At 40.2% G+C, this 26,197-nt stretch overlaps 1 protein-coding gene across 4 annotated transcripts in view; it reads left to right on the forward strand.

Annotated features, from left to right (window-relative positions):
- Positions 1-26,197, forward strand: part of LOC122708013 (dimethylaniline monooxygenase [N-oxide-forming] 2-like) — a 34,580-nt gene that overhangs the window by 1,513 nt on the left and 6,870 nt on the right. For 2 of the 4 annotated variants that reach the window (XM_043924093.1, XM_043924095.1), the window contains exons 2-5: positions 2,308-2,447; positions 17,170-17,358; positions 19,833-19,995; positions 23,098-23,240. In XM_043924093.1, the coding sequence (XP_043780028.1) occupies positions 2,316-2,447; positions 17,170-17,358; positions 19,833-19,995; positions 23,098-23,240 (627 nt within the window). In that variant the 5' untranslated portion in view covers positions 2,308-2,315. Of the gene's footprint in view, positions 1-137; positions 640-2,307; positions 2,448-17,169; positions 17,359-19,832; positions 19,996-23,097; positions 23,241-26,197 lie in introns of those variants that run through there. The other 2 variants (XM_043924094.1, XM_043924096.1) reach the window with 2 other exon arrangements.

Below are 26,197 nucleotides of genomic sequence, written 5' to 3' on the forward strand. Positions count from 1 at the left end.
GACTTCTCCCTCGTGCCCTGGAAATGTATGTGTTCTTATCGGGGGAGGCCATTCGTTTCTGATTAAAAGCTATCTAGACCTTTTACTAGCTATCTAGACCAAAGGAAGCCATGGGTGTGTTTGCCTATGTGTTTCCAAACTTGCTGATGAATTTTATCTGTGTGAGATGTCTTCTCCAGAAAGAAGAGAGGAAAGGAGGGAATAGTTAGGGAGGTGGGAAATGAATTCTGAGTAAATATTTGGTGCTAGGCAGTTTTGTGTAATTATTATCACAGTTTCAGACTCAAACAATCCTTCCATGTGACTGTGTTTCTTATTTGCAAACAGTACATCTTGAAGTGTGTAAGTGGGTTGTTTGGGGGGCACATGGCCCATCAGTTGCAGAGACAGAGTTCAAACCCAGTTTTGCTGCCTCCAGGGTCCATTCTTACTGCAGACTACCCAACTCTTCCAAAATCAAAAAGAGACTCCTAAATAAACCAAAAGTCTCAGGGAGGGAAGAGTGTAAATTTTGTTGTAAATAATGAAGCCAGGCAGGAAGTTCTCAACCTTGCAAAGGGAAGGACGGCAAGTAAGATTTTGAAACAGGCAAGCCTGGAAAAGCCCTCTGATCCTTCCTGCAAGTCCCTCTGGAACCAGGTAAGTCTGAGAGGTCCAAGGGCTCAGAAGTCTTCTTCTGCCCTCTGTAAAGTCACTAACTCCCTTTGTCTTTGTGCCTAGGGGTCCTTTTATTTTTTATTTTCTTCCCAGCGCTTTCCCCTTTCTCACTTGTATTAACCATACCTCTTTATTTTCTATATTTTGATGCTTTGACAGTTAAGGCTTTGCTGATGCCTTAGGGACTGCTGCTCCCTGGCTTAGCCAGCTCCTTGAGGTAGTAAACTTCCCTCCTGGGAGGGTGACTTTTTGAATCCAAACCAACCAATCCAGAGCCCATTTCCCCCAACCATCTCCTTTACTGACACTCTTCTTGTGCCTGGGGGCTCTGATTTGGCTAGAGAGAAACTGCAAAGCCCTGAGGATAAACCCCCCACCGCAAACCCACCCAGAAAGCATGGCAGCAAACCTGAGCTCAAATGAGGGAAGAGGCTCAGTAGCAGGAATCTCGGGACACTTCAGACTCTCACCCCAGTGAGATGTGCACATCCAGACTCATACTCAGATATCTAGAGTCTCTCTCGACTCAGCGTCTTACTAGCAGACTGGCTTTAAGTCATGTTCAAAAACTCAGCAGTTACACCTGAGTCCACCTGACACTTCAAAGCCCTCCATGTGACAAACCTGATTCGCTGGAATTAACTTAGTATTAACCCATCTGATAAAAAAAAAAAAAAAAAAAAAACAGTATGTTGATACCTGCATAAGCCCAAAACTACAATTTTAAAACCTGATACAAACTGTCATAACACCTTCATGCTTCCTCCAATCTTTCCTGACAAGGGTAACATCCCCATTTCCATGTGATCTCATCTTGGTCTCTAGAATATGCCATATGGATTTCCTTGGGGACTTAGTTCTGTATTACGGTCAGTTAAGCTTTCATTGTTCAAAGTTAAGAACTTCCCCTCAATTCATGTAGTATCTTTTTTGCTACTGGACATGACCCATGACTAGCTACTCTTTAGGACTTTAGATGCTTTGAATAAAAATGAACATTTTTGCTGGTTGCAGTTCCTAGGATTTTAGAAGGGTTAGGTGATAGCAAAGTGTTTTTAATACTGAGGGAATATAAAATCTTAAGGGGATGAAGACCTTTTACTCCTCAATCCAAAGGAAGCACCAGGTGTGTCTATCTGTGTGTTCCCAAATGTTGATAAATTTTATCTGTGTGAGCTGCCTTTTCCAGAAAGAAGAGAGGAAAGGAAGGAGTCGTTAGAGAAGTGGGAAATGAATGCTAATTAAATATTTGGTGCTAGGTCTTGGCTAAACTAGATAGTAATAAGAGCAAAATTTAACTGAGTACTTACTATGTAGCAGACACACTTCTACAACCTTTCCAACATATCTCAGTCATTTAATTTCAGGACAATGCCTATTTTAGATAGGCATTATTATTTCCACTCTCATTATACTGATGAGAAAACTGAGGCACAGAAAGAATAAACAACTAGCCCAAGATCATACTGTAAATAAATGAATCCAGCATCTAAACTGAAACAGTCTGATTTCAGAGCCTTCATATTTAGCCAAAATATGATTCTGCCTCAGCTCAGAGACAAAAGGAGGGTATCTATATCATTGTGAAAGTTGAATTCTGTGACAAGGGCTCCTTATATAAAGAAGCTCTGCTTAATCTGTATCATACAGAACACAGCATGGCCAAGCGAGTTGCAGTGATCGGAGCTGGTGTGAGTGGCCTGTCCTCCATCAAATGCTGCTTAGATGAAGACCTGGAGCCCATCTGCTTTGAAAGAAGTAGTGACATCGGCGGACTGTGGAAGTTTACTGTGCGTAGTTCATACCCTCCCACCTCCACCAACCATAATCTGGTCATTTGCCTTGTCCCTGCCCACGCACGGTGGCTGTAGTCTATCTGGTGATCGATCATAAAGTGCTTCCCTGGTTGCTCAGTAGTAAAGAATCCGCTTACCAAAGAAAGAGATGAGGGTTCGATCCCTGGGTCAGGGAAGATCCCCCAGAGAAGGAAATGGCAACCCATGCCAGTATCTGCCTGGGAAATCCCATGGACAGAGGAGCCTGATGGGCTGGAGCCTGGTGGACAGTGGAGTCCATGGGGTCTCAAAAGAGATGGACATGACTGAGCACCCACACATGGTGATCATTAAGGGAGCAGCTCATTGCAGCATCACAACTTTGTGTATGGTGTCCTGCTGACCCCATGCAGGATGCAGCCTGATAGGTGATGCACTTGGAGAACTGGCAGGGTAGGGACAAGAGAATTTGGAGGAAAGAGGAAGAAAGAGTTAAGTCTGATACACAAACATAGGATTGGAAGTTATGATGATTTCTGGACCATGAACATTCTAAGACAAAGTAGCAGAGTGTCACGTTAGGTAAGCTGAATCTCATTGGTGAATGTGAAGCAGATGGCACCTTAAGAAGGACAGAAGTTGGCATCAGGGGGTGGAGCCCCAGCCCCAAGGCATTGTTCATGTCTTTTGGAAGAGAATTGGCAAGGGAAAAGGCTAGAATCCAGACCTTGTTAGGTCTAGGGGGTGGTTTTTACATTATCAGAAGAAGAAGAACCCAGGCACTATTTCTCTTCTTAAGAGTGGAATGTGCAGCCTAAGGCATATGCTCGAGGTTCCGCCAGCCAGTAGGTGACTTGAGCATCAGGAAGTAGGGCTGGAAATGGCTAAATGCCATATGAAAGGTTGTTGCTGAGCCGTGAAAGACGCTGAGATTCCTGGCCTTCAGAGGAGAGGAATTCAATCCGTGGCCAGCGACGAGGCTTGATTGCTCAGAGCTTTTGTGTGATAAAGTTTTATTAAAGTATAAAAGAAAGAGAGAAAGCTTCTGACATAGACATCAGAAGGGGGAAGAAAGCGTGTCCCCCTGCTAGTCGTTAGCAGGAAGTTATATAGCTACTAGCACGTTGCTAGTTAGAGAAAGGAAATGTCTCAAAACTCAGAGACTGGCACCAGGCCCCTCACCCACAACATGCATTTTGAGATAACATTGGCACAAGGTGAGTTGTCCCAGGCCATAAAATGATTGGCGTGAATCTTGAAGAAAGGCAGGTTTCCAGGCAAATACATAGTCTCATTAACATAGCTTAAGAGAACATTTGCATGAATAAAACATACTGGCTTGTTCACGTAGGTTCTGAGCCTTAGGCAAACTGACTTGAAGAAAGACAGAGTCTAGGGTAAATATAGTTCATTAACATAACTTAAGAAAAATATTTCCGTAAGAAAAACTGCATTGGTTAGCTCAAGGTTTGAAAAAAGTTAAGTTCAGGTGGAACCAGGTGTTGTCATGGCAACACAGAATTTTAAAGGAAATCTCCTTTCAATTTTGTATAGAGAAAGGGAAAAAATCTGTCACATGTAGTTTGTTTCCTCCTGCCGCTTAAGAGAGAGATAAAAGACGTCTGACATTTACAGCCTATTTCCTCCATTTGGAGACCCCTAGCCTTCCTGCCTGCTACCCTCTCACACATGCCTCTGGCCAGAATTGGTCCTGGTTACTGGGAATATCAGGGTCTTCAGTGGGAATAAAGGGATCTGCCCCTGGTAGGGTATAAGGTGTCAAAAGATGGAGGCCCAAATAGTAAATGCTTCAGGGGGAAGAGAAGAGCAGCATTTAGCAGGAGCTCAGGGCTGGGGAGGTACTTCACACTGGTATGAATGAGGGAAGACTGCATGGAGGAAGTGGCATTTGCCAGTCTTGGATGGATGATGAAGAAAACAGAATAAGCAAATGTATGTAAATGACCACACCTCTAGGATTATAGTGTACTGTGCTGTGCTTAGTCACTCAGTCATGTGCGACTCTTTGTGACCCTATGGACTGTAGCCGGCCAGGCTCCTCTGTCCATGGGGATTCTCCAGTCAAGAATACTGGAGTGGGTTACCATGCCCTCCTCCAGGGGATCTTTCCAACCCAGGGACCGAACTCAGTTCTCCCACATTGCAGGCAGATTCTTTGCCACCAGGGAAGCCCATAGTGTACTAGGGGAAAAAAAAATTTTTTTCTGGTGTACTGTGGGCCTCATCAAGCCACCAAATGTCAGTATGGAAAAAAATATTCGGTCTGGTTTGTGTACCTTCTGCTATTTGACCCTATGGTTGGCTTGGTTTCCTTCTCCTATTATACAGTGATATAAACTAATTTTAGAAAATAATATTGCTACTGTATAGCACAGAGAACTCTACTCAATGTTCTGTAATGACCTAAATGGGAAGGAAATCAAGAGAAGAATGGGTGTGAGTGTATATATGACTGATTCGGTTTGTTGTGCAGCAGAAACTGACACAACATTGTAAAGCAACTATACTCCAATAAAAAAAAAGTAAAAATAAAAAATAATATTCGTTAAAAGAAAAATACAGGACTTCCCTGGCAGTCCAGTGATTCAGACTTCACACTTCCACTGCAAGGGGCATGGTTTCATTCCCTGGTTGGGAAACTAAGATCCCATATGCCATGAGGCATGGCCAAAAAAAAGAAAAGGAAAAATATAAATTAAATATAATATCAATACTCATGAGCACTAAATAAATTACCACTATTTAAATTTTGATGTAATTTCTTTTAGTCATACACATATTTTTTTTCCAAAAACGCAATGGTAATATTCATTTTCATTCATTCAAGTATTTGTGATGTCCCTCTCCCAGGACACACAGGGAACAAGATAGACAAGGCCCCAACCCTCCTTAGAATCTAGTGGGGAACAGAAACTGTAAACAGATCTTTGCAATGCAGTGTAATCAATTCTGTGCCCAAAGTACAGGGTACTAGGTTGGGGCAGCAGGTACAACAGCTACCTTGTGAAGATCTATAGGGTTATGGAAAGCTTCTTAGAGAATGTTATGGCAAAGAAAGAGACTTGAAGAAGAAATGGAGATTAGCTTTGAACAAGTTCATTAGTGTCTTTAATATAGGTCTTTTTGTTTTGTTTTTGGGTGGCAAAGACCAAGATTAGACAAGGAGTTGAGGAGTCCAGGAGAAAACAGAGGCTGTCAGTGTGTGATGACCCCTTCATGAAGATTGAAATGAGACAGAGAGAGACATGGTTGTAAGAGGATATTGTTGTAGCCACACATTCCAGGAAACAAATTCACTCAGAAGGACAACACAATAGTGGAGTGCAGTTTATTACACTGGTGGGCCCGAGGCAGAGTCTTCTCTTAGCCAAGGACCCTGACCAGTTTTTGTGAAAACCTTATATACCCTAAGTATATGTGCCCAAACCCACCTCCCCAAATTCCCTGAAACTAGTCTGAACAAAGGAAAAGAAAGATACAAAGTTAACCCATCATCCATATGCCTTAAGCCTAGGTAGTTAACAGTAGACAATTATCAATAGGCCTGTGGTCATACCCCAATAAGCATAATAGAATTTATGATTCTATTCAGTTTCACAGATAATTAGGGTATTCTTTTAGGCATGGAGAGTCTAGGTATGAGCCCTGGGGCTCTTCCATCTGGGGGTCTGGTTTTCCAGCTGGTATGTCGTTTCCATAGATACTGGGCATAGAGCTCAGAGTCCACAGTCCGGCCCAAGATGGAGTCCTGCTTTCAAGATGGAGCCTGTTCTGTTTCCTCCTTCAATATAAGTTGAAAGGGGGGGATTGTTTTGAAATTTTGAGTCTTCAATATTTTAAGTGTGGATGGGAAGGACTCAATAAAGAGAGAGTGATTGAACATATACATAAACAATAACTAGAAAACTTTGTGAGGAATTCCTTAAGCAAAGGCAAGAAGAAGAGGCCCAGAGCCCAAGAGGAGGGAGTAATCATGGCAAGGGAAGAAGAAGATAAGCAAGATGGACCATGGGCCCACGTTCATGGAACTGTTTAAAGACAGTGTTAGTCCTGCAGAGCCCTGTTAAATTTTGTTAGCTTCTTTGTAGTTTGACGAAGATATTATATTTAACAATTCCAACCCCACCAGTGATTTTTGATATCTATAGCAAGGGGATCCAATGCTAAATTTTCCAGAAACTGTTTGGAATTACACATGGAATGCTAGCTGCTGGTGATCTCTGGTCTCTTCCTCCTATCCCCCTCAGCCCACCCCATCAAGTTAACTGTGCTTTTACACAGGAAACTTCTGAAGATGGGATGACTAAATGTCATGCATATAAATGTCATGCATATATAGTTTGGAACTATAGTTCAAAATATTGTATTACAAGTTTAAAAGTTACTAAGAGGACTTCCCTGGTACGTGGCATGGGTTCAATCCCTGGTGGGAGAACTAAGATCTCACATGCCATGAGATGTGGCCAAAAATAAATAAAGATTGCTAAGAAAGTAAATCTTAAAAGTTCTCATCTCAAGAAAAAAAACTTCATAACTTTTTATCATGACAAATGAGAAATAAGACTTACCGTGGTGATCATTTCACAATGCATACAAATGTCAACCATTATGTCCTACATCTGAAATTAATACAATTTTGTATGCCAATTATGCTTCAATTAATATATATATATATATATATATATATGATTTGATTAATTCCAGGAAGATGCCTTCTGCCCCAAAATATTTCTCCTGCTATCACATTCCTGATGTCTAAAATTTCAGAATTAGAGATATCATCCTGTGGGATAGAAGAGTTAGGTTAAAATTTGAATTAATTCAGTTCAGTTCAGTCACTCAGTTGTATCCAACTCTTTGCCAACCCCATGGACTGCAGTATGCCAAGCTTCCCTGTCCATCACCAACTCCCGGAGTTTACTCAAACTCATGTCCATCGAGTCGGTGATGCCATCCAACCATCTCATCTTCTGTTGTCCCCTTCTCCTCCACCTTCAATCTCTTCCAGCATTAGGGTCTTTTCAAACAAGTCAGTTCTTCGCATCAGGTGGCCAAAGTACTGGAGTTTCGGCTTCAGCATCAGTCCTTCCAATGAATATTCAGGACCGATTTCCTTTAGGATGGACTGACTGGATCTCCTTGCTGTCCAAGGGACTCTCAAGAGTCTTCTCCAACACCACAGTTCAAAAGCATCAATTCTTCGGCACTCAGCTTTATAGTCCAAGCCTTATTAGATATAAAATGTTTAAGTATATAGCTCCCTGGCACTTGCAACAATATCACATTTCAAACCTCCCTTAAAACTATACTCAAGAGATAAATATAAACAATTTCTCTACCCAAAGAAAACAGTCTTCACTGAAGAGTGAAACATACAATAAGCAAAATTTCACAGGCCTCCAATGGGATCACGTGAGGGTCTGGATTTCCAGGAGACAGTAGTTTCAAGGAAGGAGCTGCTGAAAATGCTGCTGGAGCCTCCACACCCACTTCCCGCAAAATTTGCCTCTCCACAACTCTACCAATCAGAATCAATGTTAAAATATGTTACTCTTTAACTTCTATAGTTACACACAATTATCCTCACTTAACATATGAAGAGTTTAGGATAAATAACTTGCCCAAGGGAATATAGGTAGTGGGAAAATAATAAAAATGAAAGTCTGAATCAATCACATAAAAATCACTCCCCTCAAAAAATTTATGGTCAATTCAGTTTACACTTTCCCACTATAGCTTGTGCTCACTAGGTTTGAATGCTGCACCTCTCTACTAAAGGTTTAATGTGCACTAGCTTTTTCAGTGGAGAAGGCAATGGCACCCCACTCCAGTACTCTTGCCTAGAAAATCCCATGGACGGAGGAGCCTGGTAGGCTGCAGTCCATGGGCTTGCTAGGAGTCAGACGCGACTAAGTGACTTCGCTTTCACTTTTCATTTTCATGCATTGGAGAAGGAAATGGCAACCCACTCCAGCGTTCTTGCCTGGAGAATCCCAGGGATGGGGGAGCCTGGTGGGCTGCTGTCTATGGGGTCGCATGGAGTCGGACACGACTGAAGTGACTTAGCAGCAGCAGCAGCAGCAGCTTTTTCAGTATTTGCAAAGCTAATGCTATCATTTATATAATTATTTGCATATGAATTATCTCTTTCTATACTCCCAATACATTAGTTTTTATTAATTCTAACTTAAAAGTGAGAAAGCCAAAGTAAGTGATTTGCCTATAGTAACTAATAAGTGGTAGATGATAATAAGGTGACATAATAAGATGTCTTAGAACCAGCCACAATATTATATATGCTTACCCTCATGCTTCATCTCACATAATTCTAAAGATGAATACTAAACTTGGGATCAATTAAAACCCCTGTGTGTTTTTCATCTGAATTATTGATGACTTGGGTCACTATTATCCTATCTTTGTAAAAACTAATTTTTTAATCTTTTTTTTTATTCACTTCAATTTTTTAATCTTAATTACAGGATTTCACATTTGTGCATGTTAGACATTATTTAGTTGGTTTTATTCTTAGTCAAAGAGTGTTTATATGAAGTTTCAATCTTCTGTTAAGTTTTCTATGTTGAATAATATTAGAATATTTACTCACACCATATAAAAAATTAAACTCAAAATGGATTAAAGACCTAAATATAAGACCTGAAACCATAAAACTCCCAAAAAAGAACATAGGCAGAACACTCTTTGATATAAATTATAGCATATTTTTTTATTTGTCTAAGGCAAAGAAAACAAAAGCAAAAATAAACAAATGAGACCTAATAAAACTTCAAGGCTTTTGCACAAAATGAAAAGATGATCTACTGAATGGGAGAAAATAATTGCAAATGATATGGCTGATAAGGGGTTAATATTCAATATATATAAACAGCTCACACAACTCAGTATCAAAAAAAGAAGCAACACAATTTAAAAATGGGCATAAGACTTGAATAAATATTTCTCTAAAGAAGACACACAGATGGCCTACAGGCATATGAAAAGATGTTTAACGCTGCTAATCAGAGAAATGCAAATTAAAACCATAATGAGATATTACCTCATACCAGGGTGGCTATTATCAAAAAGACCACAAATAAGAAATGTTGGCAAGAATGTAGAACAAAGCTAACCCTTGTATACTGTTGGCCGGAATGTGTATTAGTACAGTCACTGTGGAAAACAGTATGGAATTTCCTCAAAAAATTAAAAATAGAATTACTATGCAAAGCAGCAATTTCACTGCTGGGTATATATCCAAAAGCACAAATTCAAAAAGATACATGCACCCCAATGTTTATAACTGCCAAAATATGGAAGCAAATGAAATGTCCATCAACAGATGAATGGATAAAGATATGGCAGTATACATAATGGAATACTACTCAGCCATAGAAAATAATGAAATTCTGGCACTTGCAACAACCTGGAAGGACTAGATAGTATTATACTTAGTGAAACAAGTCAGAGTGTGTGTAACCTGAAAAATAAGACAAAGGAATGTATATAACAAAACAGAAACAGACACAGATACAGAGAACAAACTAATGGTTACCAGCGGGGAGAGGCAAGAGAGGAGGGGCAAGTTAGGAGTATGGGACTAAGAGCTACCGTGTATAAAATAAATAAGCTAAGCAACAAGGATATATTGTACAGCACAGGGAAATATAGCCATTATTTTGTAATAAGTTCTAATGGAGTACAGTCTATAAAAACACTGAATCACTCTCTGTACACCTGAAAGCAATATCATATTGTCAATCACCGATACCTCACTTTCTTAAGTGTTTATTTGAAGCTTCAATCCTGTGTCTAGTTTCTATGCCTCCATACTTCGGGTATATACAAATTTGATCATCTGTATTTGTCTCCATCAAATTTACTGATTTAAATGTTGATAATAGATGAGACTGTGAAGTAGACACCTGGGAAATCACCAAATGGAATTTCCCATATGGTGCTATTTTCACACTGACCAAAACATGTACTTTCTTTATTCTATGCCTCACAGCCTCTCTTCTGTTTCAATTGGCATGTTTTTTTTTTTTTTTAACAGCACATTATGTTCATTTTAACATTAGACAGAACTAGCTTAGAACAAAGAGCCATTTCCTTCCCTGAAAAGATAACCGCCTTACCCTTGTTTTACTTTCGGAAGTTCTCTGTGATAAATGTATCACAGCATTATCCAATATGTGTTTTTGTACACTGTTGTCCATTTAATAGAACCAAATTTAACATGTTAGATATTTGTAACTCTCCAGGAAAGCAAATATGAAGTACTATGATTCTTAAGCCTCTTTACCAGCTGTTTAAGATATATTTTGATTGGTGGTTTAGTCGCTCAGTCGTGTCTGACTCCTGTGACGTCATGGACTGTAGCCTGCCAGGCTCCTCTGTCTGTGGGATTCTCCAGGCAAGAACATTGGAGTGGGTTGCCATTTCCTTCTCCAAGGGATCTTCCCGACCCAGGAATCGAACCTGGGTCTCCTGCACTGCAGGTAGATTCTTTACCAACTGAGCTACAGAGGAAAGCCCTAATTTTGATTAGTTTTCCATAATTTTTTTTTAAAGAAGTAATGTTTACATGTATCAGTTCAGTTCAGTTCAGTTGCTCAGTCGTGTCTGACTCTTTGCGACCCCATGAATTGTAACACGCCAGGCCTCCCTGTCCATCACCAACTCCCAGAGTTTACTCAAACTCATGCCCATCGAGTTGGTGATGCCATCCAGCCATCTCATCCTCTGTTGTCCCCTTCTCCTCCTGCCCCCAATCCCTCCCAGCATCAGGGTCTTTTTCAATGAGTCAACTCTTCAGGTGAGGTCGCCAAAGTACTGGAGTTTCAGCTTCAGCATCAGTCCTTCCAGTGAACACCCAGGACTGATCTCCTTTAGGATGGACTGGTTGGATCTCCTTGCAGTCCAAGGGACTCTCAAGAGTCTTCTCCAACACCACAGTTCAAATGTATAGAATAAAGTTTGTAACATAATATTAGCAAAATCATAACATTTGCATGCATGAAACAAAACAAAATTTATAGCATACTATCAGCAAAACCATTTACTTGTTCCCATTACACTACTATTTTAATGTATCATTTAGCAGTATCTTAGTATCATTAAGCCCTATTTACAATGAGGGAAAAATGCTCTGGTTAACATGACTTCTTTCACTCATTCAACAAACATATTACCTGGTTGCATAATATGTACCAGGCATATACTAGGTACTAAAAAGACACAAGTGTACAGTCCCTGCCATCAAAGGGCTCAGTTTTCGGAAGGGGGGTGTGGCGGGAACTAAAGAAAATTCAGAGTGCAGATTTATAAGAGCTGAAACACTGAGTGTTATGGAAAGCACAGACTCTCACTCAGCAGAAGGGTATGATACTTTTATTTGTCTTGACAATAAGCAGAGATCAGATATGTGAAAATCCATCTAGGCTAAGCAAATGGCATGTGCAAAGGTGTGGAGGTTTGTGAAACTTGATATACTTAGAGAATAGAAAGTCACGTAATGTGGCTGGAAAGAAGGATGCAGGTGGCTGAGCAATAACTGATGAGGCTGGAGAGAAGAGCCAGGGTCTCACCATGAGCACCTTGTGTCCCATGCCCATGAGTGTACCATTTACCCTGAAATCAGTCAAGACAGTGGGCAGTATCTGAGTCAACTAGTTTAACCAGGGGGCTCTTTCAGTGATCAAGGGCAGAAAGGAGAGAGGCCCAAAGGAGAGAGGGCAGAATGCAATGACACGCTAATAAAGGGTGTGTCTCCCAGTGTTCATTGTGCATAAGAGTCAGCTGGGGAGCACTTCTAAAATACAGATGTCTGGGGAGCACTTCTAAAATACAGATGTCTGGGCCCAAACCAGACCTATTCACCCTTTTAATACTTTTCAACGATCCCCTGAATTCTTCTACTGAAATCAGTCCATAGATTAGCATTTGAGAAAGACAGTTTTGCCTCTATCTGTAGGACAAGGACCCACATGAGAAAAGACTCTAAAAAAGAGTGGATATGTAAGTATAACTGATTCACTTTGCTGTACTGCAGAAAGTAACAACATTGTAAATCAACTATAAGCCAATAAAAAATTAAAATTTTTAAAATAAAAATAAGATTCTAAAATAATTAAAATAAAATGTTAAAATAATTAAAATAAAAATATTCTTAATGGTAATAATTTAAAGTTTCAATTATACTTATTACAAGTATATTACAAGAGCAGATAAAATCCACTTCTAAAAGACTGAAAATAGGGAATGTTAGGATATTTTCAAAAAAATAAATTTTATTTCCAAACTGCTTAGAATAACTAGCGATGAGAATAAACTACGGATTGCTAGAAGTCAATATAATTACATTTCATAACAAAAAACAATTTACAAGATTTTGTATTTACATTTTTAATAAGTGAATCTATTTTTGCTTTGCAAGCTTGCTCCTTCTAGTAGATTAAATATTAGCTTTATAATCTTTCTTAATCTTAATTTAGTTTTTATATCCTTTTCATCTCTAAGGAATAAAAGATAAACTTCAATCCAGCCTATAATAAAAGATCATAAATTCTTTTTTTTTTAAGATCATAAATTCTAAATAAGTGTTGTCTGAACTAACTTGGTTTTGCTACATAATCTTCTGACTTGCAAAAAATTTATATTAAGAAAAATGCTTACCATATGATCAGTTACCTTAAACAAGTAAATTGTCACTAATTCTATTTGTTAGGAAATTCAGGCTATTAATCTGTATTTGTGCTTAGCTCATTTTTAGGCAGTACTTGTATTTTAAGTAAATATATGAGTTAAATTTATCTGTTTTGAAAGTCATGTCTCCTGTCCTTGCCTTAGTGAGAGCAAAGCCTCTCATCTTATTTCTCGACTTTCCATCCCCAAAGCCCAAACTGATTTTAATTCAATGTGATAATAAGCTCCATGAAGATAGAAAACTGTGTGTCCTGGTTACACTTTACCCCTAACTCCAAGCTCAGGGCCTAAACAGGAGATATAGTTGATAGACATTTATTTATTTACTTATTTATTAATAAGAATCATCTTCCCTTTATAACCCCAGGAAAACTCAATTTTACCCAGATTTATCTAAACGTATAGCCATCTACTTCAGCCAGTATAGGAAGAAGCGCACATGGACAGAAAGCATTTTTTAATAGTTGTCTACCAATCAACCTAAGTATAAAGATCATTACTTGATGTTCAGTAAAAGAATTTTGATGTCATCATCAGTTGTGTCAAATTACACAAGTAAAACCCCCAAAGGAGAGTCTTGCCCTGGCTCTGGAACTACTATAGGGGCTCAGACATCAGAACCAGTTCTCATCACTCAAAATTCCCTTAAAATGACCTGACAGAGGAGCCAACCACATGTTAAAGCCAATTTAAAGCACTTGTAAAAACTAATATGTTAGCTCTACTGTAACAGTCCATTTAATAAAATGGACAGAATACTGTCTCAAAACTATGACTGGTTCAGTAAGACTGGCTCTAATGGCCAGTAGTAACGCAAGAGAGGCAAACGTGAATGGAGCATTTATTTAAAGTCAGGCATTGTGCTAAGCATTTTATCTAATCTCATCAAAGCCTCATGACAACTGACTAATGGAACAATTGATGAACTTCATTTTACAGGAGAAAAGGAGGAATCTGACTTATGTAACTTGTGTATGCTCTGTGCATATACTACACCATTTTATATAATGGACTTGAGTATCCTTGGATGTGGGTATCCACAGATGGTCCTGGAACTAATCCCCTACGAATACTAAGGGATGACTGTATTAAGCAATTTGAAGTTAGTGTTTGAAAACAAAAATACCATGATTTATTCATCCAAAGTTCAGATTATATCCTTGTATATGAGACAGAAAGCACTTCATATTTGAATACAAACTTCCTTTGCCTTCTGTACATACATACAGTTAATAATAAGACCACACCAAATTAATCACCTAGAAAGCTAGTATACCCTAACATGACTAGTTTTTATCAAGCCACTTAAAACTCTAACAAAGCTATCATCTGCACCTCAATTACAGACTAGGAAAGATAAACAATCTGCTCGTGGGAAAAAAGGCATCTGACTCTTGGCCTATGGTAGGCATGAGTGAATGAATGAATGAGGAAGAGAGTGCAATGTATGAGGGAGAAGGATCTTTACAAACTCGGGCTTTTTATTGGTCTTAAACGTGTTCTGAGAGCAAACATCATTTTAAACTTAGAAAGTCATGTTAGTACCGATAATCTCTGAAATTTGGACACAGTGAAGCCCAAAACATATAAAGAGCTTTGCTGATAAAAGAGGAAAGATCCCACAGTTTAATCTTTAACTCTTTGAAATAAAGTATAGCCTCTTGTAAAGGAACTATCAGAAAATTCAGATGTGATAGATGATAGCGAGTATTTGTATCAGTTGCTGTGGTGTCAGAGCAGCTGCCTGGATACCTTTATCCTGTGGTGAACAGTGAGGTGTCACTGACAACTTTGCTGAAGCTTATAGCTTCCTCTGTAACTACGGACAATAACAATACTATTGAGCACCTAGCACATCCCTAGTTTACAAATGACAGGACCGAAGCTCAGAGGCACTGACTGGTCCAGGCTCACATAGCCTGAAAGAGATGAATTCAAACCTGTGTCTAACTCAAAGCCCAGGCTCCTTCTGCTAGTCCAGGTTGCCTCTTTCTGTGTTACAGAAATCTAAGGAGGCTTGATCTAAAGATCTGGCAGGAAAGTAATGATTTTCTATGAGTAATGGTAAGAAAGCAATGTATACAACTGATTTATTACAATGGTGGAATTAGAGTTGGATATTTACTGTTCTTTACTATTCTGCAGAGGAGATTTTAATGCCATTTATGTAAGATTAGATAATTCATTACAATTAATTCATGAGTTCTTATAATCTTTCCATTTTTATTTTTATACCCCCCTGGTGCTGAGTCATAATATGCTGGATTATACTTAGTCTCTGCCTGTGCATAAGCATCTGTTGAGGAGTTCTTGGGTGGCATTATTTACATTTTCTTATAAAGCCTGTTTGATAACATGCTGACTTCACAGACATTGAATCACCATACTTGGCTCTTGCATGATTTAACATTAAATCATTACGCAGAGCACTTCTTGTAGAGGAAATTATAAACTCAGCCATAGCATGTGCTGTCTCCTGAATTATAAAAGCATACTCAACAACACTCAAAATCAAACTTAAGGTTTGATTGGGGAATCTAAAAAAAAAATGACACAAATGAACTTACTTACAAAACAGAAAGAGACTCACAGACTTAGAGAACGAACTTATGGTTGCCAGGGGCAGGTGGGGAAAGGATAGTTAGGGAGTTTGGGACGGTCATGTACACACTGCTATATTTAAAATGAATAACCAACAAGGATCTATAGTGTAGCACATGGAACTCAATGGTATGTGGCAGCCTGGGTGGGAGGGGGGTTTGAGGGAGAATGGATATCTTTGTATGTATGACTGAGCCCCTGCGCTGTTCACCTCAAACTATTACAACATGATTAATCAGCTATACCCCAATACAAAATAAAAAGTTCAAAAGGAAAAAAATATACTTGATTAGCATTAAATCTACTTACTTGGGACTTCCCTGGTGGTCTAGGGGTTAAGAATCCACCTTCCAATGCAGGGGATGTAGGTTCGATCCCAGTGGGGGAACTAAGATCCCACATGCTACAGGGCAACTAAGCCCCCGACACAACTAGAGAAAGCCCACGCACTACAACAAAAACCCAGTGCACCCAGAAACAAAAAAATACTACTTACTATTATCACTTGAGGAAGGTTGACTCACATAAAGCATAAGATAAAGGTGAGGGGATTCAAATTAAGATGTGAAAACTTCCTGCTCCCCAAAGTACTCATTTTAACTGAAATTCTCCATTATAGTCTCTGACCAGTGACGCAGAGTTTATTGGTTCCTAAAGATGTGGAAGACCGGTGTAGTCTCCCCAGGGGAAATTTTGGAAGGGGGCTGATTGTCACAATCAGTTCAGTTCAGTCACTCAGTCATGTCTGACTCTGCGACCCCATGGACTGCAGCACACCAGGCCTCCCTGTCCATCGCCAACTCCCGGAGTTTACTCAAATTTATGTCATTGAGTCAGTGATGCCATCCAACCATCTCATCCTCTGCCATCCTCTTCTCCTCCTGCCTTCAATCTCTCCCAGCATCAGGTTCTTTTCCAGTGAGTCATTTCTTCACATCAGGTGGCCAAAGTATTGGGAGTTTCAGCTTCAGCATCAGTTGTCACAATGACTGACACTAAACAGGTAATAGGAAGCTAATTAGTGATGCATTCTTTAGCAACATAAGAATGGCACATACACAGCTCCTCATCCACCAGACATTTCAGTCATACTGCAGCAATGAGAGGGGCTTCCCAGTTGGCTCCGTGGTAAAGAATCCACCTGCCAAGTAGGAGAGGTAGGTTCAATCCCTGGGTTGGGAAGATCCCCTGAAGAAGAAAATGGCGACCCACTCTAGTATTCTCACCTGGGAAATCCCATAGACAGAGGAGCCTGGCCAGTTACAGTCCATGGGGTCACAAGAGAGTTGAACATGACTAAACAACAACAGCAATGAAAGAGCTTCACATCATGCAGGGGTTAGATGTGGAAGGTGAGTAGGAAATCAAGGGATTTCTTTAATACCTTATTACCACTCCTTTATTTCATTAGGAAAATGTTGACGATGGCCGAGCAAGCATCTATCAATCCGTCGTCACCAACACCAGCAAAGAAATGTCCTGTTTCAGTGACTTTCCAATGCCTGACGATTTTCCAAACTTCCTGCACAATTCTAAAGTCCTGGAATATTTCAGAATCTTTGCCAAGAAGTTTGATCTACTAAAGTATATTCAGTTCCAGGTATTGTATTTGGGGTAGGGGGGAGGGAAACAGCACGATAGAAAACTCGAAAAGTAATGTCATTACCCGTGATATTATAGGCTATATGCATAAACAGAAGAAAGACATTTGTCAAAATTAAGGCTTGAATGATATTGACAGTGAAACTGCATTTAAATTAGTATCTGTAACCACTGAAGACGACTAGCCTCATTTCCTTTGAAAGGGTATATGAAAACAAAAGTTATGTTGTTTTATTTTCTTACCTTCTCCATAGAAATGGATTATCTTAGAAAATGGATTAGATAAACCCACAGCTCCCCATTCATCTCAGAACACTATAGAGACCACTCTTGTTCATTTTTGATGCATTCTTTAGCAACATAAGAATGGCCAGATAATTCTGAAATGCAATTATAACTACCTTTCCCTTGTTTTCTCAAAAAAAATAATCAACAAGAAAAAACCAATATCCTCATTAAACATCCTAAATTTGTATCAATAACCTACACTCTGAAAACCAGTAACTGTGTCTAGGAAATAAATTATAGCACTGAATAAATATTAGTAGAACTTATTTTTTAATACATTTCATTTTCTCAGTAATTTTAGTTTTACTATAGATTTGTATTACATTAATTTGGAATAATTGATTTAGTGGACATAAACATATGCAAATACCATGAAACTATTTCAGTCTATCTAATGTAGAGTTCCTCCAGTTTCTTCTTCTTTTGTTTATCATTTTACTGATGTTGTTTTCTGGAGATTGGAGAGGGCTTAAGAAAACTCACTCCCATTTATTGATCTCTGAATTGGTATAAGCCATAAGATGCAAGAACTCAATTCAAACTATAAAAGGACATGTCCAGACTAAGTTCAGTATCAATACAGTGACCTCCCAGGAATGGGAAACCGCCAGGTTGCCTGAGAAGGAGTGAACTGGTTCAGGGCAGTTACATTTCTAATAACCTCCCCAGTGACAGTGAAGATTGGTCCTCGAACTACATTTTGAATAGTCAAGAATCCAGAGTACTTTAGTGAATATACCATGCTTAACTTCAAATTTGAAATCTTTCAACTGAAAATACCCAGACATTTTGTAGCCTTTTCACAACATTCCACATACATTTTTTAAAACTGTAAAAGCTTCAAAATTGCCAACACAGCATTTTGAAAAATATCTGAAATTTTCAAAAGCATGTATAAGGGGCTCAAACACTTACCAGCAAGAAGGAAGCATACCATTCACCTGAAAAGCTTCACTTCCTTTGACATTGCTTCTTAAATACATCAAACACAACATTTATGTACCTTTTTAAAAATCCATAAACCTCCACACAGCAAACAACATTTACAAAAAATCAATAAACCAGTAAATTGTTTAATCCAAATGAGAGTATGAAATGTATTGCTAGCAAGACATTTTAAAAATAATAAATATGACAAGCCACAAATACTGAGCCCACATGCTGTAACTACTGAAGCCCACGCTTCTAGAGCCTCTGCTCTGCGGAGAAGCCCACACACTACATCTTTAAAAAAAAAAATGAGTGGATATGAATAGACAATTCACAAAGGAAGAAATGTTGTGCAAACGTAACAATGAATGTTACCAAAAAAATTCGCACTCACTAGTAAACAACAATATGCAAAATAAAGGATATGATGCAGACTTCTTTGGTGGCACAGTGGATAAGAATCCCTCTGCCAATGCAGGGGACACAGGTTTGATCCCTGGTCCGAGATGATTCCATATGCCACGGAGCACCTAAGCCCATCCACCACAATTATTGAGCCTGTGTGTTGCAAATACTGAGCCTGTGTGCCGTAACTACTGAAGCTCTCAAGTCCTAGAGACCATCTTCAGCAACAAGAGAAGCCACCTCAACATGAAGCCCATGCACCACAATAAAGAGTAGCCCCCACTCTGCAATGAGGGAAAGCCCACAAGTAGCAATGAAGACCCAGCACAACCAAACTTTAAATTAATTTTTTTTAAAAAAAGCACATGATGCCTTTAATAAAATAAATAAATAAGAATAACTCACCATTCATGGAGTGCTGTCATTGTGCCAGGCGCTATGCATGGAATATATTCTCTAACACAGAGTCTGCACAGAGGTCAACACAAAAGTTTTGTGATAAATGCTGATTGTGTGATCACTTGAACGATGAACACGTATTTTGTATCTTGCCCAGACTTTTGCCATGATTTTCTAAGTCTCTCTCCTTATTCAGAGAGACTTAACGCTGGTTCCCACTGCTGAGTCAGGCCTCTCACACAAAGCAGTACATCCTTGGGAGCATGTGCCAAGGAAGAAGCAGCAGGGCGCACTTAGCAGTCTTTGCCTTAAGTGGCTTGAAATGGCTTCAAATGGAATCTCAATGGAGCCAGACATTGCACTCTACCCTTACCCACTCCCAGGCACTGGACAAGGCCCCTTTTATGCCAGAGTAATTCTCAATGATGCCTTCTCTGTGTTTGATTCCAGACAACCGTCCTCAGTGTGAAAAAACACCCGGATTTTGCAACCTCTGGCCAGTGGGTGGTTGTTACTGAGAACAACGGTAAGGAGCAAAGCACTGTCTTTGACGGAGTCATGATCTGCAGCGGCCATCACGTCTTCCCTCATCTCCCACTGGAGTCATTTCCAGGTGAGGCCTGTGCAGAGCCCCGGCTTTTGGGAGTAGGTGTCCAGCTACTTAATGTTCAGGCTAGATTGACAGCAAAACTGGCTAGCTACTGCAACTCAGCATAATATTAAAATCAGGATAGAGCCAGAAAGATGAAAGATTCCAAATACCATCTTTGTTTCTTTTGAGCCCTCCGGGTCTTCATCATCAGAGTGCAGCCAAAGTTCAGCCTTCCCCAAAGTGACTAAATGTTACTCAGAATTTCAGAGAATTTTCACCCATCTTGGTTTTCTGTTGGAGAGATCCTTTCAGCCATGTACCTTACCTTACGACAGGGAAGCCTGGGGTGCTGCAGTCCATGGGGTTGCAAAGAGTCGGACAGGACTGAAGGGCTGAACAATAACAAAAGCTTACCCTGACCTTTTTCTATCCTGCCAAACACCTGTGACTTTGTTTCATTTTGGGGACTTCCACAGAGCCATGCCCACAGCCAGGGTTACTGGGGGTAGTTTCTGGACATCAGTACTCCAATAGGATAGTGATGGATGCCGGAAGTGCAGGGGAGGATGGCTCCTCCCAGGCCCCTCCGTAAGACAGCACACTTCCTTCCCAAGGCCTTTAGGAAAACATTTAATAGGGTGGTTCAGTCCAAGCCCCACATTATTCAAACCGCCTGAGGAGTTTTTAAAGTTCAAATGACCTTCAAAGATTCAATCGGTCTAGGGTAGGCCTAGGTCAATTACTTGTTCAAGTGATTTCAATATGCAAGCTGGACTGAGGCTTCCTGATCTAAAGCAATGAAACTTTCCAACAGAATCACCTAGAGGACTTTTAAAACCACAACTTTCTAGGCTCCACCCCTAGCATTTCCAGCTCTGTAGATCTAGGCTGAGAATTTGCATCTTTAACAAGTTCTCTGGGGATGCCAATACTGCTGGCCAAGGGACCAACACTTTGAGAACTCATATGATCTAAAGGAGAAGGAAATAGCAACCACTCCAGTGTTCTTACCTGGAAAATTCCATGGACAGAGGAGCCTGGCAGACTACAGTCCATGGAGCTGCAAAGAGTCTTATGCAACTGAGCACATGATCTAAAGGCTCTTTCAAGCAGCCCATCATCAAAGACAAATACTTTAATAAGGCCATGTTTTCCTGGGAAAAGACACAGATGTTTATCTTCAGAAAGGCCTGTCCATGGAAGCAATCTAGATGTCCATCGACAGATGAATGGATAAAGAAGCTGTGGCACATTCATACAAGGGCATATTTCTCAGCCATTAAAGTGAACACATTTGAGTCAGTTCTAATGAGGTGGATGAACTTAGAGCCTATTATACAGAGTGAAGTCAGAAAGAGAAAAACAAATATATAATATATTAATACATATACATGGAATCTAGAAAGATGATACTGATGAACTCTATTTTCAGGGCAGCAATGGAGACATAGACATAGAGAACAGACTTGTTGATATGGGTTGGGGTGGGGGAAGGAGAGGGTGGAACGAATGGAGAGAGGAACATGGAAGCATATATGCTACCATCTGTAAAATAGATAGCCAGTGGGAATTTACTCTGTGACTCAGGGAACTCAAACTGGGACTCTGTGACAACCTAGAGGGGTAAAATGGGGTGGGAGATGGGAGGGAGGTTCAAGAGGGAGAGGATAAATGTATACCTATGGCTGATTCATATTGATGTATGGAAGAAATCAACACAATATTGCAAAGCAATTATCTTTCTGCTGCTGCTGCTGCTGCTGCTAAGTCGCTTCAGTCGTGTCCAACTCTGTGCCACCCCATCCCTGGGATTCTCCAGGCAAGAGTACTGAAGCGGGTTGCCATTGCCTTCTCCGAAGTATCCTTCAATTAAAAACAAATAAATTTTTTTAAAAAGGCTCTCCAAAGAAGACATACAGATGGCTAACAAACACATGAAAAGGTGCTCAACATTGCTCATTATTAGAGAAATGTAAATCAAAACCACAATGAGATATCACCTCACACTGGTCAGAATGGCCATCATCAAAAAGTCTACAACAATAAATGCTGGAGAGGGTATGAAGAAAAGGAAATGGTCTTGCACTGCTGGAGGAAGTGTAAATTGATACAGCCAGTATGGAAGACGGTATGGAGATTCCTTAAAAAATTAGGAATAAAATCACCGTATGACCCAGCAATCCCACTCCTAGGCATATACCCTGAGGAAACCAGGGTTGAAAAAGACACATGTATCCCATTGTTCACTGCAGCACTATTTACAATAGCTAGAACATGGAAGCAACCTAGATTGCTTGTCTAGGTTCATTGACAGATGAATGGACAAAGAAGCTATGGTACATATACACAATGGAATATTACTCGGCCACAAAAAGGAATGCATTTGAATCTGTTCTGATGAGGTGGATGAACCTAGAACCTATTATACAGAGTGAAGTGAGTCAGAAAGAGAAAGATAAATATCATATTTTAACACACATATACGGAATCTAGAAAAATGGTTTTGAAGAATTCATTTCATTACAATCATTAGCACTTAATAATATGTTTAAGAAACCTTCAAAAGAATATATGCTATGTGATATTGAAGTATCATTGTATATTACAAAATAGGATGATGGATGGCTGGAAATCAATACCTGACTCTACTCTATCCATCAAAACCACCTGTCCTCTAGTAAACACCTAAGCTGCAACCTCTGAAATCAACTTTTTTGGTGCTGAACTATCGGCTTGGGCTTCCCTGATGGTTCAGATGATAAACAATCCACCTATAATGCAAGAGACCTGGGTTCAATCCCTGGGTTGGGAAGATCCCTTGGAGAAGGAAATGGCTACCTACTCCAGTATTCTGGCCTGGAGAATCCATGGACTATATAGTCCAGAGGTCACAAAAAGTCAGACACGACTGAGTACCTTCCACTTCACTTCACCACGTGCTTAACCTAACATTTCTTACATGCTTCATACTTTGAGTTTGCCAGTTGGCCTTAATATTGTAACTTCCCTAAGAGGGGAAATAACAAAACAAATAATTGGTCCCAGAAAGGAAAAGCTGACAGGGCAGTTTTATTGAAATTAAGTTGACATAGTTCATGGATTTCTCTTTTCTTCACCCCAAAGGTATCCAGAAGTTCAAAGGCCAGTATTTCCATAGCCGCCAATACAAGCACCCAGAGGGATTTGAAAAGAAACGCATTTTGGTGATTGGAATAGGAAACTCAGCCTCAGATATTGCAGTTGAGTTGTGTAAGAAGGCTGCTCAGGTAAGATGCTCCCCGATTACCTTGTCTGCTGGAGGGGCGGAGGCGGGGGGGTGGTAGGGGTTGGGGAGGAGAGGAAAAGGGAAGGGCATAGTAGAAAATCACAGCCATATAACCAAGGCTCCATTACTTAATAATTGGTTGATTAGTTGGTTGGTTGCCCAGTGTGGTATCATAGGAAATCTAGAAATCAGGAAGCCAGTCAATCTCCCAGCTTTGCCATTAATCAGCTGTGTAAACTAGAGCAAGTCATTTTACTTCTCTGGATGTCTCCTCACTTAAATTTGGATCAGACAACATTCAGCACAGGAGGCCTTGTTTCTACCCAGGGGCCTCTATGAGTTGACCTGCTCATCTTTGGAAGAGTGCCTTTTAGAAATTTAATACATATTTGAATTCTACTTGAAATGTAAATAATCCATAGTTCCCAAGAATCATTTAAAAAATGAGAGAGATTAAATAGACAGTAAGACTCCCAAACAAGATCATAAATATTTAGGTGCTTCCTGAGGTCTTCCGACCACTGTTATCTTTGCACCTGTTCAGGAATGACACAGCCTAGCTGCCAGCGTCAAACATTACAAGATGCAGATGATGCTGACAGAGATGGCTGAGAATGGCAGTAACTAAATCCCTTTTGGAAGGACAGGCCTAGGCAAAGATGGGAAAATAGCTTGGGTTCCTCTCCCCACAGCAAGCCCTTTCAACATGGTCTGGATTCCAGGGGTTCTATCACTCTTACACTGGCCTCCTTAGCCTGGCATCTTCTGGCTCCTCAGGACTTACTGTGGCCATGTCTACCATTGCCAAAAGTGCCCTGTCCTGAGACTCACACTGTCAGGACTTAGATGTTGTTGTCGTTTTTGGGTCGCTCAGACCGTATTTGGTCGTATTTGACTCTGTGACCCCATGGACTATAGTCCTCCAGGCTCCTCTGTCCATGGGATTTCCCAGGCAAAAATACTAGAGTGGATTGCCATTTCCTTATTCAGGGGATCTTACTGGACCAGGAATCTAACATGTATTTCCTGCACTGGCAGGCACTGGTTCATACCACTGAGCCACCAAAGAAGCCCCAGGGCTCAGATGCCCAGTAGCAAATGTGATAAACATACGTGGTGCTTCCCCAGCAGGTTGATGACGGGGTTCCACTGGGACCTGTCAGAGTTACCACCCTGAGGACAGAGCAGGTCATTAACACCAGAAAGAGTTGTACTAGACACAGGAGGTCCTCACCTTATTTATGAAAAGAAACCACTTTTCATTTTTCAAAGTTTTAAGGCCTTCATATGAAGAACAAATAAAGAGGCAGTAACTGTAAAGGCTCGGAGAAGAGCCAGCTCAGGTGGGGAAGGTACCAAGTTCAGTCCCCTTACTGTTTGGAAAATGTGACAAGCTTGAGGAAGGGAGTATGATGAAAAGAGCTGACCTAGCCATCAACTAAGTGAAGCTCCATACTAGACCACTACATGTTGCAGGTCAGTGATTTGGACTTAGAACAGTTGATCCAAAGATCTTAGATTGCAAGAGTCTATTTCCTCATATGGGCTTTGCCATGTAAAAGCCTGTCTATCATGCTAGATTCAATAATAAGTAAGCACCTTGGCTATATTTGTGTGCCTTCCAGCTCATTAATTTTTAAATAATGTCTTTCCAACATTTATTAGATTAATAACATAATTGATCATTATGATAAAATATCTTACACAGAGCAATGCACTCTCAATCCTTCTTTGACAAGGCTTACCAGAGATTTTCTAGGAGCTATGTAGGTAAGAGTTAGAACCAAGTGCACCTGCGAAGCTTAAAATTACAGTCTAAACTCACCTTAGTCCTGAGTGTGCCCTGCTTCTTAGAGCAAGTTCATGTTCATAATGATATGACTTGTTCTACCACAGTCCAACCACCCACTCAAAATACTGTGTGATGGTGCTGAGTCATCCACACACTTTTCCACCAAAACCCAAATCTCTGATCCTTTGCCTGAAGTATGCATCTGATCCTAAATCCTCAGACCTATCACACTGCTACAGCTAGTGGAGCTAGCCAGATTAGACTCCCCTGCTGCAGGTATGGTGACAGAGAAAGATAGGGAATAAAATAGGCAGAGCTTCCAGTGTGAACATGGATTGATCCTAAGTGTGTTAGTCACTCAGTCATGTCCAGGTCTTTGCGACCCTATGGACTGTAGCCTACCAGGCTCCTCTGTCCATGGAATTCTCCAGGCAAGAATACTGAAGTGGATAGCCATTCTCTTCTCCAATGGATCTTCCAAATCCAGGGATCAAACCTAAGTCTCCTGCATTACAGGCCATTACAGGCAGGTTCTTTACCCACTGAGCCACCATAGAAGCCCTGAAGAAGAAGGGCAGAGGATAAGTAATGGAAAGAGACTGCATAGAAACATTTAAGTACATTACCTAATGCCTAGCCAAAGTATTGCCAAGCTAACAAAAGGATAGCAGCAGAAACAGTCAGGATGTTAAGTATATTACTACACACAGACCAACAATTCAACACCATTTTATATCAGTGCTACTTCACAAGTTAAGGCGTTGAGACCCAGAAAAACGTGTCTCCAAATTCTGGCTCACTCCAGATATGTGGCACTACATGAAACTCCTCCAGCCTAAATTTACAAAATAATAATAGTTAGCAATACCTGTCATTGGCCAACCAACAGTTTCAGTCCTTTACATGTATCATCTCCTTTAATTGGTACAATAATTCTATGAAGCAGGTACTGCTACCACCCCTATTTTATGGAGAGAGACACAGAGAGGCTGAAGTAACTCACTCAAGGCAACACAGCTTGTAAGTAGTGAGGCTGGGAGTCAAACCCAGGTAGTCTGAATCCAGAGTCCTCAGTCTAGAATTCACAATCTTCAACTCTTAAGTCAATCAGTTCCTTACAAGGGAGTATTAACATGTTTATCAAGTCCTTGTACAATAGAACTCAC

This window comes from Cervus elaphus, chromosome 14 (genome assembly GCF_910594005.1).
Source record: "Cervus elaphus chromosome 14, mCerEla1.1, whole genome shotgun sequence".
NCBI lineage: Eukaryota > Metazoa > Chordata > Mammalia > Artiodactyla > Cervidae > Cervus > Cervus elaphus.